Source organism: Microtus pennsylvanicus, chromosome 9, assembly GCF_037038515.1.
Source record: "Microtus pennsylvanicus isolate mMicPen1 chromosome 9, mMicPen1.hap1, whole genome shotgun sequence".
Lineage (NCBI taxonomy): Eukaryota > Metazoa > Chordata > Mammalia > Rodentia > Cricetidae > Microtus > Microtus pennsylvanicus.
Genome location: NC_134587.1, coordinates 24,709,671 through 24,723,007, shown reverse-complemented (window position 1 = coordinate 24,723,007; position 13,337 = coordinate 24,709,671). Strand labels below are relative to the sequence as shown.

Here is a 13,337-nt window from a genome sequence, read left to right as displayed (position 1 = left end):
AAGCATGAAGTCTCTCTTGCTGGTTTGGTTTGTTATCTGCTTGGATGAACAAAGGGAAAAGAGGAAAGAAAGCTAATGGGTGGCTGTGATTTCTCTGTTTGCTTAAGACGTTCTTGCCACAACCTTACAAAACAATTATTGTCAGTCTCTATGTTCTTAGTAAAGTTGTGTCAATAGTGCATCAAGGTGTCTGGCACTAGAGCCAGAAGTTTCCTACAATGCTAATTTGCCTCCTGAGGGCATTGAAATACCACAAAGAAATAGATGCTTTCAGTGATGGGGATCCGATAAACAGGGCAGACAGTGGGATAAACAGGGCAGTATCAGATTGTAACCAAGTATGAATGTCTCCTTTCCTTAATGATAAGAAAGTACAATAAATATTATCTGTTTAAAATGCTAAATAGCCATACAATTACTCTATCACAATAATGGCTTAGAAACTTAAGGTAATTGTCTTCATAAGATAATTAATACAAAAGTTCTCTTCTTATTGAATGGAGCTAAATATGTATTGGTGATAAATGCCTATCTCTGGCTACAGGATTGCCATACCTGCGGTATGATTGAGCATCCTTTGGGCAAATACCCAAAAGTGGTATTGCTGAGTCTGGAAATAGGTTATTTCCTAATTTTCTGAGACAGCATTGCTCAGTTTATGTTTATAGCAGCCTTTGTAAAAGTCAGAAACTGGAAACAATGTAAATATCCCTTGACCGAAGACAAAGATAAAGAACATGTGGTATATTTACACAATTGAGTACTACACAACAGAAAAGAATAAGACATCTTGGAATTTGCAGGCAAATAAATGGATGTATCTAGAAAACATCTTATTGAGTGAGGTAACCCAGACCCAGAAAGACAAATATAATATGTACTCACTCATAAGTAGCATTTAGACATAAAGCAAAGAAAATCAAGCCTACAATTTCACAAACCCAGAGAGCCCAGGCAACAAAGAGGACCCTAAGAGAGGCATACATGGTTCTAATCTACATGAGAAGTAGAAAAAGACATGATCTCCTGAGTAAATTGGGAATGTGGGGATCATGGGTGAGCATAGAAGGGGAAAGAGGAGGAAGGGAGAACAGCAGAGAAAAATATATAGCTCAATAAAAACAAAACAAAAGAGTTGCAGTACCTTCTGAATCTCCTAAGTAGCTTTGTAAAATATATTTAAATTAAACTATAATTACACCACTCTTCCCTTCCTTCTCTCCAACCACTTCCATGCTTCCTCCCTTTAAATTTTATCACTTTCTCCCTTTCAAATTGACAATTGATTATTATTTTTATATAATAGAGATTACAGTGCACAGATATAGAAATACAACCTCCCAAGCACATAAAAGTCCACGTTTCTTAAACAACACAACATGAATGTTATTTGCACTCTGTTATGGCTGGCATCTCTAGTTTGATTTGATGAGATCATAAGTGTTTTCATCAGCAACACAGACCATTTGATATAGAATACTAATAATATTATCCTGATGTTTTATGGTCATGGAATATCTCTTTCCAGCAAATTCAAACAAAGAGAAAGTAACAAATTTCACATCACTAGACAGCTTTGTATTTTTTTTATTAAAGTACATGTTTCATCCATTTTATTTCACTTCGGTTTGTTTTTATACTCTCAACACTACACGTGTGTTCCAATCTATTCCAAATCTTCATTTTCCTGCAGTATCAGTACTTAATCATATTTTTTTGAACATCCAGGCAGCTACATACAGTGATACAATCTAATTTTAGATCAGAGCACTTCTGCTTAACAAACACTAATCCGCAAAAAAAAAAAAAGAGGGACAGAGCAAAACATGATGCTAAAAATAAGTGTTGCTTTTCACATGACAGGCAAATTGTCTGAGGAACCACTTGGTTTACATTCTATCCATAGGAAACGATTGCATTGAACTTACCGAAAATACAGAGGCTTTTATTAAATCATTCTTAACCAACCTCTTTTATTTGCCCTTATCAGAAAGCAGGTAAATGGGAATATAATTTCAAGGTAAGTGGCCTACAATTACTAATCTCCCACATTCCCGTGTAGTAGAATTTCTAATAATAAATGATAGCTCAGCTTACCGTTTGAAGGTCATATCCATTAGACTAGCATTACCTTCCCATGTTCCCAATGACCCACAGCTTTGATTTCTTGCTAAAATCAGCTAATAGAAATGTCAGTGGATTAGTGTTGCATTTATATCCTTTCCTGGCTGTTTACACTTGCTTTTTAGAATACGTGTGTTCCTCTGGATGTGCAGTTCACATTCTTAAGACACCACACTAAATGTTTTCAACAAAAACATTTTGAGATTAAGATTTAGAAAACAGCTATTTAGTATTTGGCCAAGAGGTTTTGAAATTTCTGACTTCTTCCTTATTTATTTATTTATTTAGGCAGGGTTTCTCTGTAGCTTCGGAGCCTATCCTGGAACTCACTCTGTGGACCAGTCTGGCCTCGAATTCACAGAGATTCACCTGCCTCTGCCTCCCAAGTGCTGGGATTAAAGGTGTGTGCTGCCATCGCCCAGTTTAACCTATGACTTCTTATTAAGTCATAGTCCTATTAAGTTTTATGATAATCGAAGGCCAGTCTTTTTATCTTTCTATGTAATAATGTATTATTGTTCTTATTTTAAACGTTTAGTATGCTGACTGAGATAGCTGTAGCCATTTCTGCAATCAGCTCTGCAGCCAGCTGTATGTGATCACCACACTATCATGTTTTTAATACAAGTGTTAGGCTTTAGTTTTAGCACCCAAATTATTTTCCTAGCCTGATCCCATTTGGATTAAGTAGGACCTGTGCAGTTAGGATTGTAGATTTGTAAGTAGCTTATGACTTTTCAGATGCAAATACGTCATTACAGAAATCACACACTTGTCTCATGTATCCTTATATATTGTAATTCAAATTCTATTCATAGCAGTGAAACACAATGACCTACATTTTTGAACAGAATGACTAATTGATGCTATGTTATACTAAAAAGATAATACTAGATAGAGACTCACATAACTCTGCTTAGCTATCGAATTTTTAATATTCCCATTGAAAAAGACATCTCTCAGTAAGCTACATGGGAGCCTGCAAGTCATATTTCTCCAATATGTGATTTGCTGTGAGAGTCTCATAATGAAGTATTCATTGCAAAATTGACAAAGGCATGCATGAGACACTCAATTAATAAAAGTATTTAGAAAGGATTCCCAAAATATAAATGAAAGGAGGATTATTAAATTTGATGACTTCATTCTCATAGACAGACATGTGATATATTTAATAACCATTTCCTTTTGTGGCCAGAAGATTTGTAAAGAACACTAAATGACACGTGGTTTGGAAAGTAAAGACTATGGAGATGGGCTTGAGTGTTTAAATTTTCTCTTGATTTATAGCTTTGTAAAAGTACATCTTAATTCATCTTTTTCCTATTAACTATGCTTGAAATTTATAATTCCTAACAAAAAATTTTGTGCCTTAAAATTACATTTTCTAGGTAAAATTTCTAGCAATAAGAAAAATCAATTAGCAGTAGATGATGTTGCCTAATTTAAACAGTGTAGATACATGCATATTTAGTCCAGAAAACTAGTCAAAGTGTGCCGTGGGCAGCATCATTTTATAGGTAAAATATGATGCTTTTCCCTATGTTTTCTAACTGTGTCATCACTAGATATCTTTTCTCTGTAGCAGATAAACCCTGCAAAGGTAAACCCAGTGATGGCATCCATTATGCTATCCACAAATTGGAGTTTACTTCAATACAATTTATTTTCTTAATTGGCTTAACTAAATTTTTTGATCAATAGTATTTAGTATATCTTTGGGCTGGCCCTGGAGTGGATGATTTGTTTAATATAACTACATATTTTTTGAACTTATACTTGGGGATAAGAAATAGGCAAGTGAAATTAATTATTACATTCACGGGGGGATTTTGTCTTTTCTTGCTCTTTCTCTTCATGTGTTCTACCATGCTTACTAATAAGTATGCCATTGCATGTGTGGATTCCTTAGGTCCATAGAGCCCAGCTTAGGCCCATGAAAACCGAAAACAAAATCATCTCAGGCAGTTTTCTTTAATATCCTCTCAGGCTGGGCGGCAAGCATATGAGGACACTAACAGAAGAGAATTCTCTGTGATAATTATTTTGAGTAACCTCTCTCAGAACAACTCACTTGGCACTAAAATGTATTTATTATAAGATTACAAAAACAAAATTCTATGAAAAATAACTTTTGCCTGAAATGTTCTATCATCTGAAGTCAAATTCCTCCTTAGTAATCTGTCTCTGTTTTTCTCTACTGAGTAAAGCTGATATTAAAGCCGTCTGAAAGGCTGCCACTCACTGCTCCATGGATGAAATTATTGTGACGTGTGTCTCCCATCCTTTTCCAGGCGAAATTGTATGTTGTCTGCTATGATTGATTTATTGCTGCCTTTGTACTTCATTTGTCATTATTCATTATTTTCTTTGTCAAACAGACCCACACTTTTGTTCACATAATCATGCAGGCCTGCCTCTCAATAAGCAAAGTGCCGGATGGCTCCCAACATCCTACCATGGAGACCTGTAATGATAGCACTTCGCAAAAATGGCTACTAAGAAATTACACGAGAGAAGAAGTTTTTAGAAATATATTTGGAAATCTTACTGACGATTTTTTTCTTTAATGCTTGTAGAGGTTTGTGTTTCAGACTTCTTAAATTTACTTTAGTTATCAAAATATGAAATTTTATTAAAACATTTTACGGCATTATTTTTTTCATCTTTTACTTTCTAGCTGCTCATTAATTTGGAGACTGGATATTTTAAGTAATAATTAGTCTTCATTAACAAATATGTATTTTCCAGTTCTTATTTCAAGTATGCATGTATATATATATATATATATATATATATATATATATGTATATGTCTGTAAATTTAATGGGTTAAATACATTGTGAAATATTTATTCTTTTTAAGCCTTACACTAACCACATCTGTATGAAAATGAATTGTATATAAAAGGTGACTTAATATAACATAGGTTAAAAATGAATTATTTTGGAACTGTGAAATTATTTAGTTTTGTTACAATTTATTCAGAGGCTCAATTGTGTGTGTGTGTGTTGTGTGTGAACTTCACTGCTGTGGCACTGCTAAAAGCAGAAATAAGAAGATGAGAGGGCAGAACAGGTATTATTTGAATTAGAGTGTATTTGAATCATGGACAATCCAAACAAGAGATGGAAAAATTGGAGTAGCCAGGACAGTTTGGATGAAGAGGAATTGTTAGAAGGCAATTTACATGTAATATTTGAGTTTGTCTTTTTTTCTGTATGTAGCCCTAGCTGTCCTGGAACTTGCCCTGGTAGACCAGGCTGGCCTTGAACTCAGATACCTGCCACTGAAAGCTAGGACAGTAGCCTGCAGCAGTTCCCTCATGGCTTCCTGCAACTTCTGGAAACTAGCTAGCTTTCCCAAAGGTCACATTCTGCACAAGGTGTTGAGATTTCCACCTGGCAGAGGAGGAAACCTACCATGCTCAAAGTGGATAGTAGCTCTGGTAAAATCTCCATAAACAACAGTGCATAGGAACCAACTTGAAAGTTTCTGCTCTTAGAGAAGCCTGCAGTTTGATTACTGACAGACAGGCACATGGACATTTACAGACGACATGTACCCCCAACAAATTATCAAGTGCAAGAAAACATTATAAAAAGAATGTTTTTTCAAAGAATGACAAGCCTATATGCCTAAAACCGTGTTTATAGCCATAATGCCTAAAAACACAGTTAACAGTTTTGCTCTTACTTGATTTCTGAGGACTTAGAGTTCTTTGACCGAAATTCAAATGCTTAAGCAGAAGGGGAAAAAAGAGATGTGCGAACATTTGTTAAATGTAACTTAGAGTTTTCTAATGAAGAATCAGAGTCTTCAGAATGATTTTGGTGGCTTTTCCCGGTGCCCAACCTAGTAGAAGAAAGAAATTAATTCACGCTCAGGAATACTTGAGCCTGAAATATTTGGCTTTCTAGTGTTCTACATTAGGCAGAGTTTTTCGGTTGTTCATTTGTTACCTTTGGAGAAGTGGGTTTTAACTACTAATAAGTTTTTTTTTTAAAGGAGACTAAACGTTGATTAGAAAGAACAATACTAACTAGAATGTTCTGTACTGAGATTACTTGTGGCATTAAAAATTATTCTATGTAATTTTAAAAACTCTTTATTCCAATGTGACACACGGTAATTGACCGAATCATTCAAATACTGTGAGAAATGATTATACTACAATAAAGTAATGACAGTACATTGTATAATTCATTGTGTGGTAACCTACTCAATAAATAAAAAATTGTTTTTTAAAAGGAAACTATTAGAAGAACACAATGGGAAGTGCTTTTCTGAAGGAAAATGTACGCATAAGTTGATGCAAATTTGATATAGAGATGATTTTCTTTGTTGCTGTTGATCTTAAGTACAAGTTTTTTAAAGGAAAATATTTATTTTGTTTAATTATGTATATAATTTCAAAAATGGCTAATCTTTGAATTTCCTGCCATTGTAAGAATAAACCAGCCATCTTCTTGCTATCTTAAACAATTTCTTTTTACTTTTTCTTTTCTTTTTTTTTACTAAAAATGACTTGAGACTCTGTATTAAAAAATGACAACAGAGTCTTCAATCTTGACATTACCTTTGTTTTTAAACACCTAGCTTTTTAATTTCCTGCTTGTGGTCAGAGAGACATCTTCCCCAGGAGGCTGCCCTCTATTTTGTCTTTTCTTACAACAGCAAAACACAGGACAAGCTGCAGGTATTTCTCTGTGTTGACATGTACCCCCAACAAATTATCAAGTGCAAGAAAACATTATAAAAAGAAAACTTTCCCAAATTTTAGTTTTGGTAATTTACAAAAACATGTGTTTAGGACACAGTTTTCAAGAACAACTTGCCAATTACCTCACATCTGTGAGAACACTTTAACATAAAGATCTTTTTCTGTGTTTCTGGGCATGGCCCATGAAATTAGCAAAATAATATATAACTGATAACTTGAAAGAATATCGCCTTAAAATATGTGGAAATGTGCAGTCCTAAAAAGTGAATTTCATTCCAATTGGAAAGAAAAGCTGTGCAATGGCTAAACACAGTACAGTTATTAGACCTGTGAAGATAATAAAGTGCATCATTATCTCTCTGTTTCAATTCAATGCTGATAAAATTGCTTAAATATGATAAGCATTCCACAAAGTTAGATGGATTATTTCTGGATACACTAATCACTCGTCTAAGTTAATGTCTAAGATGCTATAGTTTAGTCGTTTTTAATGTGATTATCTCTGGCTATTTTGTTCATTTGGTTACCAGTTGTGTCGCTGACTTCTGCATTTATCAAATTGTTACTGACTAGAAAAACCAAGCTTCTTCATAATGATTAATATGTGTCACCTTCAACTGAACTCCAAGGTCATTTTTAGCAAAGATGTCTTAATTTCCAGCAATCTCGAATAGATGTCAGCCAATTCCTTTAACCACGCTCAAATGATGGTGTACCTGACAATAGCAATCATTTTATGATTGTAGTTACATGGGTAATTTAGAGACACCTGTACACAGTTCCTTTTAAAAACATTTCATATTACTATATATTGAAATGATATAGACTATTTTTGAAGAGAACCCTTAATCTGATTGCTAGTAAGTTACTGACTGTTGTTTCCTTTTGCAGAGACTCACTTTGAGACATGTCAACAGTAACCAATGTCTCGATGAACCTTCTGAAGATGACAAGATGGTGCCCACCATGCAGGACTGCAGTGGCAGCAGATCTCAACAATGGTTGCTGAGGAACATGACCTTGGGGGCATGAAGACTGTTTCTCCCAAGACGTGAACGTCTCTACACTTTTGTTTATCCATTGTTTTGGTTTGGTGAAATTATTAACTTTGCCAAATTAAAAGTTTTAAAAAATACTTTTAGTATTCTAAAACACAGTTGTTTATAATTCATTTTTAGGAATGTTTATTTCCCTACTAAAATTTGTATCTGATTGAAGAAGCACATAAAATATAAGTAATAGGATACCGTTATTAAACATTTAAACTGTTTGGGGAAAAATACACTTTGAGTTTCCTTTTAAAATGTCTTTATTGGCCTCTTGTCACAGAGTTACTTGGGTTTTTTTTTATTTTATGTTGTAATAATGATGAAAGAGAGATCATGTAATGCCTTATACTATATCTTAATTATGAAATATTATCATTGCTTTATAAACTTTTTTAAAAAAAATGCTTCATGGAACCACAGTGAATTTCTATGCTAACAGTTGGAACACTTATAAATTGAATTCATCACACAAAATGATCAGTACAAAGAAAAAAATTAAGTTTGCTACCGAATTCATAGACTATTAAATTATCATACCAAATAAAGGACTTAGAAATTTATTTTAAATAATAAATTTAAGTCTAATAATGAAGAGAGTGAGTCCAATATCGAGAAAAACAAGAGCATTATAAACTCCAGGAATCACTAGGAGAGAATCTTCATCTCCACCTGAGAACAGTCTCGCTCTGAGACTTGATTTCAGGGTCTGAATTCCCAGCTGCCCTTTCTGCCCGCATACACAAAGATGTACCTTTTTCCTTCACTCTTGGACTATAGGTAAAAGGTGACCTTTTAGGTTCAATTTAAAACTGTTTTTACCACTTTTAGTTCAGTCAGTGATGTCATTGGCACTTTGTATTTTATTTTTTTTTAAAAGTATGGCACTATAATAATTTATTGCTATAGTATTAAATCTAACATCAGTCATTGGAAAACAAAATTCATGAGAATTCATTAAAGTGATATTAATTAAACTACTAGATATGATTTGGTAAGAAATGTGGCTCAGTCTTATTTAGGGGATGTCATGTGTTATTTCAACTTTAAAATTTCTTTGTTCACAGTGAACAAACTGATGTGAAAAAGACACAGAACACAGTGATGGACTGTTAGCAAATTTTTATATTTAATATTTAAGTGGCCACCTAGTTGTTGTATATGTATGTTTGATTTGTGTCGTTAGCAGCTAGAGGAATTCTATGGGTGTGGAAATAGAAGATTCTACAGGAGTAGAAAGTCCATTCTTTTGACCTTTTGTTTCAAATGATCTAGAAAAAGCATTAATTGCAAGCTACAATTTCTCTTTCTCTTCTGTCTCTATCTCTATCTTTCTCTGTGTTTCTCTGCCCCCATGCGCTCTCTCTCTCTCTCTCTCTCTCTCTCTCTCTCGCTCTCGCTCTCTCTCTCTCTCTCTCTCGCACACACACACACACACACACACACACACACACACACAAACCCCTTTAGAATGAAGATAGATTTTTCTCAAGACCTTTACTTTCCTAGCTGCCTTCCCTTCCACTTTGGCTTCCACTTTGGCTCCACACTGTTGAAATTGTGAAAAACAGTCCAACTTGGAAGGCTTCAGGTTTGCTGTTTAAAGCTCAAGCATTCTTTACTCCAAGAACTTCAAGAAATTCCTATATTCCCAAAATTTTAGACAAAAGATTTAATATCAGAGCTTTTATTCATGGGATAGACATTATTCATACCATCTCTAACAGGAACCCATGGCTCTCAAAAGACAGTCAATGTTAAACTGATCATGACCACTCAAGTCACCTGAAGCCTAGAAAAAAAGCCCATTTTCTGTCTCCACTCTTTTCTCCTATGCTTTCTTCTTGTCCTGACTCAATAAACATTAAATACCCTTATATATTATTTTTCTGAAAATTAAAAATTGTAAACTCTCAAGTTCATTATATAAAGTCTTCTACTTATGGCAATCGAAACACATATTATAGATAGGGAGTGTGGTCAATGACATTTTGAAAGAATATAATCACTTAATGGGAGCTAAAATTGAAGCATCTCAGCAACATTTTATGTAAATGAAAACTTGTTATGGTCACATTGAAATACATAAGAACATAAGAAACACTCTCAAAGACTCCTCAGGTGACTTGGATATATGCTGTGTAGTGTCTGAAAATTAAAAAAAATAGGTGTGTGGAGAGACAAAATTATACAAAACATTGAAACCAGAAAGATTTAAGTTCTTCAGAAATATTTGCCTTCAGTAAAGAAAATGAAAGCCTTGATCGGAATCACAGTGAGACACACACACACACACACACACACTGATCCGGGCAAGTAGATTTTTCAATTGCTTCAGTTTATACATTCCTCTGGGTTTTTCTCATAAGGACAAATGCAGTTTCACCTTCTAGGATGTTCAAGTCAAAACTAGAAAGTTGAGAATTGAGGGATCATTCACACAATAGGTAAAGTGGTCATGTCCCACCTCACCCAGCATGAAGACCTGAGTCTGAGTCCAAGCACCTGTATTTAAAAGAGCAAGTAACCACTAGCTTGTTGGCATGTGTTTTTAATTCTAACACTGAGTAGGTGAAGACCAGTGAATTCCTTGAGTTTCCTGGTCATCCAGTTTAGCTTAATTGGCAAGCTCCAGGCCAAATGAGATATTGTGTCCTTAAAACCAAGTGATGATGCCTTTGATTAACTTCTAACATCCACATGTGCATTCACGGCATGTTTGTGTGAGCGTGCACACACATATAAAATATGTAAAGTCACTTTTGACTTTTCCTTCTCTTTCTGACTTTCCAATCCTTCCTACCTGAATGGAACTGCCTGCAGCCAAAATTAATGAGAACTTGGCTCAAAACAAAATTTAAACTTGATCAAGATATGTTTAGAAATCCACACTTTTTTGATAACTGACTACATTGTGGTCAAGTGTTGATTTTGTAGATGACAACATCATGTTGCAATGTCAAAAGATTGGGCAAAATAAGTCTAACCATCTGGAAATTGAAGTTAACTTAATTCTCTCTTTGGTATATAACCAGAAACCATGAATTTGTTACCACATCCACTGTATGTTAATGTTTCTGACCTTCTAAATCCCATGCAGTATTCCTATCATACCATATTTTTCCCAAGTCTTACCCAATGCTCCACTTGTTTTCTTACAACAGTTACACAGATACTGTTAAAAATAAATTATTACATTTCCCTGAACATAACCTCATTAATTTTCAACTTATCTCATAGTTCATGGCAGGTCTCTATGTGCACTCCCACAAAACATATATGCACAAACTCTCTGCACATGGATATGTGCATAACACAGCGTTTACACGTGTGTACATGCACATGCATAATATCTCGGTTTCTTTTGTTTTGTATTGTTTTTTTGAGACAGGGCTTCTCCGTAGTTTTGGAGCCTGTTCTGCAACTGGCTCTTGTTTACCATTATGGTCTCAAACTCACAGAGAGTTCTCTGCCTCCCCAGCCCTAGGATTAACAGTGTGAGCCACCAGTGCCCGGCGATATTTCTGTTTTCTAATCTCTTACCATCTTTCATTTCATTACACTGTCCTGGCTGCCAAGCAAGTTACTGCTTTAGTGTTGGTTCTATCTGTCCCATATATGTCATTCTTTTTAAATTTCTTTAGGTTTCTTTTCAAACAACCTATTTAGTATAACACATTCTTGTCCTGTCTGCAATTTCTTGCTTTTGTTCCTCTGACCAAAAATAAATCTACTCTTTTATTTACATCAATTTCTGCCAGTCTCCAACACACACTTGGGAATACAATTACATTTATTTCGATCTTTTGATTTCAGTGCCAAGTCCACATCTTTGTAAGGTGTAAGCACCCTATCGCCAATCTACAAACCCAGGCATTTAAGTCTTTTATAAACCAAGGTTTATATTAGTTTTGCCCACTAGATTTTGTTATCTCTTGGCATACACTAATTATACTTCTTAAACTAATGAGATTAAGAGTGTGTTGAAGTTGTTAAGAAGCATTTTATCATAAGATTTCATATTTAAAACTGTAGAGTCCAGCAACATCTTTACAGAGAATTTTTAGAGCTATGTTTCCAAATGTTCATTTTCCCCCAAATCCTTCATATTAAAGGACTATATGTTGTCATTGTTAAAATCACCTGCCTTATGGAAATGAAATATATCATTTTATTAAAATGCTGCTTTAAGATATAAGTTGCTTCACTTTACTGAAAAAATATAGTTTCAGCTTTTTGGTTGTGTTAGATTGATCACAGAAGGGCTAAGATTTTGAGTCTTAAAACGGAGATAATACATTCTTTCAACATCACATTTATTTTCATGTTTTGACAATGACTATATAAAGTTTATTTTCAATGTAAAAATCTATTAACAAAAGATATTATAGAAACCTTAAAACATTAAAGATGTTATGCCATTAATTTCTGTGTTTATAGATGATAAAACTGAGCCATGGACATAAAGTGTAGCTTGCCCAAAGATCATAGTATTATAAACTAAGCTGCCAAGACTCCTAAAACTGCTGCCAAAAATATATAAAGGCACAATAATGGAAAAAATAACCTTTGTCAAAATCTTTTATTAGTAACTTGATTCTTATTGTTTTTATTATTTCATAAAATTTGTCCAATAAAATAAGACCGCAGACAATAGAAGAAGACCTGCATCACAGTGATTATTTTCCCTGAAAATATAATGTTTACAGAAGTGTAGAACATTCTAGCACCAGCACACAAATGGTTTGAGGAAAGCAGCATCAAGCTTTTCAGTAGTAACTGGTAGAAATCTGTTTCATCTGTTTTCTTGCAATTCTCTTGAAGGTAAAGTGAGGCTGACCTACAGCCTACACAGACTCTTAAACCATCCATTCCTGTGAACACTGAGTGAGTTCTGTGTTTGCAGCTTTGCAGAGTACAGAGAAACCAGAAAAAAAAAATATCTAGGCCTCCCAGGGTTGCTTTGTTATAAGCATAATACGTAAATTTGATTTCTCCTTAGTGCTTAGAAACAGCCCAATAAATAATAAGGAAAACAAAGGAGGGGGAAATAAACTGCTATGATAAAAAAGCATAACTGATTTTTAATGATTTTTTAAAATTAGCGAGAGGTTAAGGATACAGTAGAATTGCTTCAGCAAACTTCAGAATATTGGCTTGCTCCCTTACATATTGTTACTCCATTTGAGAAATGAACAAGCATAGGCATAGCCATTGAACTTGTATCTGACCTAAGAATTCAAGTTTTAGTTTCAAAAGAGGCAAAACTCAATGCATTCTTAAATTGCAGGCGTAATGATTTGAATAAATGTGAAAAAAATAAAGACCTCACCAAATATGAACCTTATCCTTGAGATGTTATTTTCTTCAGCTGACATCTTACAACCTTGACTAAATGTCCAGTGTAGTTGGACAGCAGGAATTCAGTGTGTCATCAGAGCTTG

The 13,337-nt window shown here is 34.3% G+C and overlaps 1 protein-coding gene across 1 annotated transcript in view; it reads left to right on the top strand.

The window, feature by feature from the left end:
* Galnt13 (polypeptide N-acetylgalactosaminyltransferase 13) overlaps positions 1-8,380 on the top strand; it is a 474,675-nt gene extending 466,295 nt beyond the window's left edge. The window contains exon 13 of the mRNA XM_075985188.1: positions 7,739-8,380. Coding sequence (XP_075841303.1) covers positions 7,739-7,879 — 141 coding nt within the window. The 3' untranslated portion in view covers positions 7,880-8,380. The remainder of the gene's footprint in view (positions 1-7,738) is intronic.
* Positions 8,381-13,337: the final 4,957 nt, after the last annotated feature.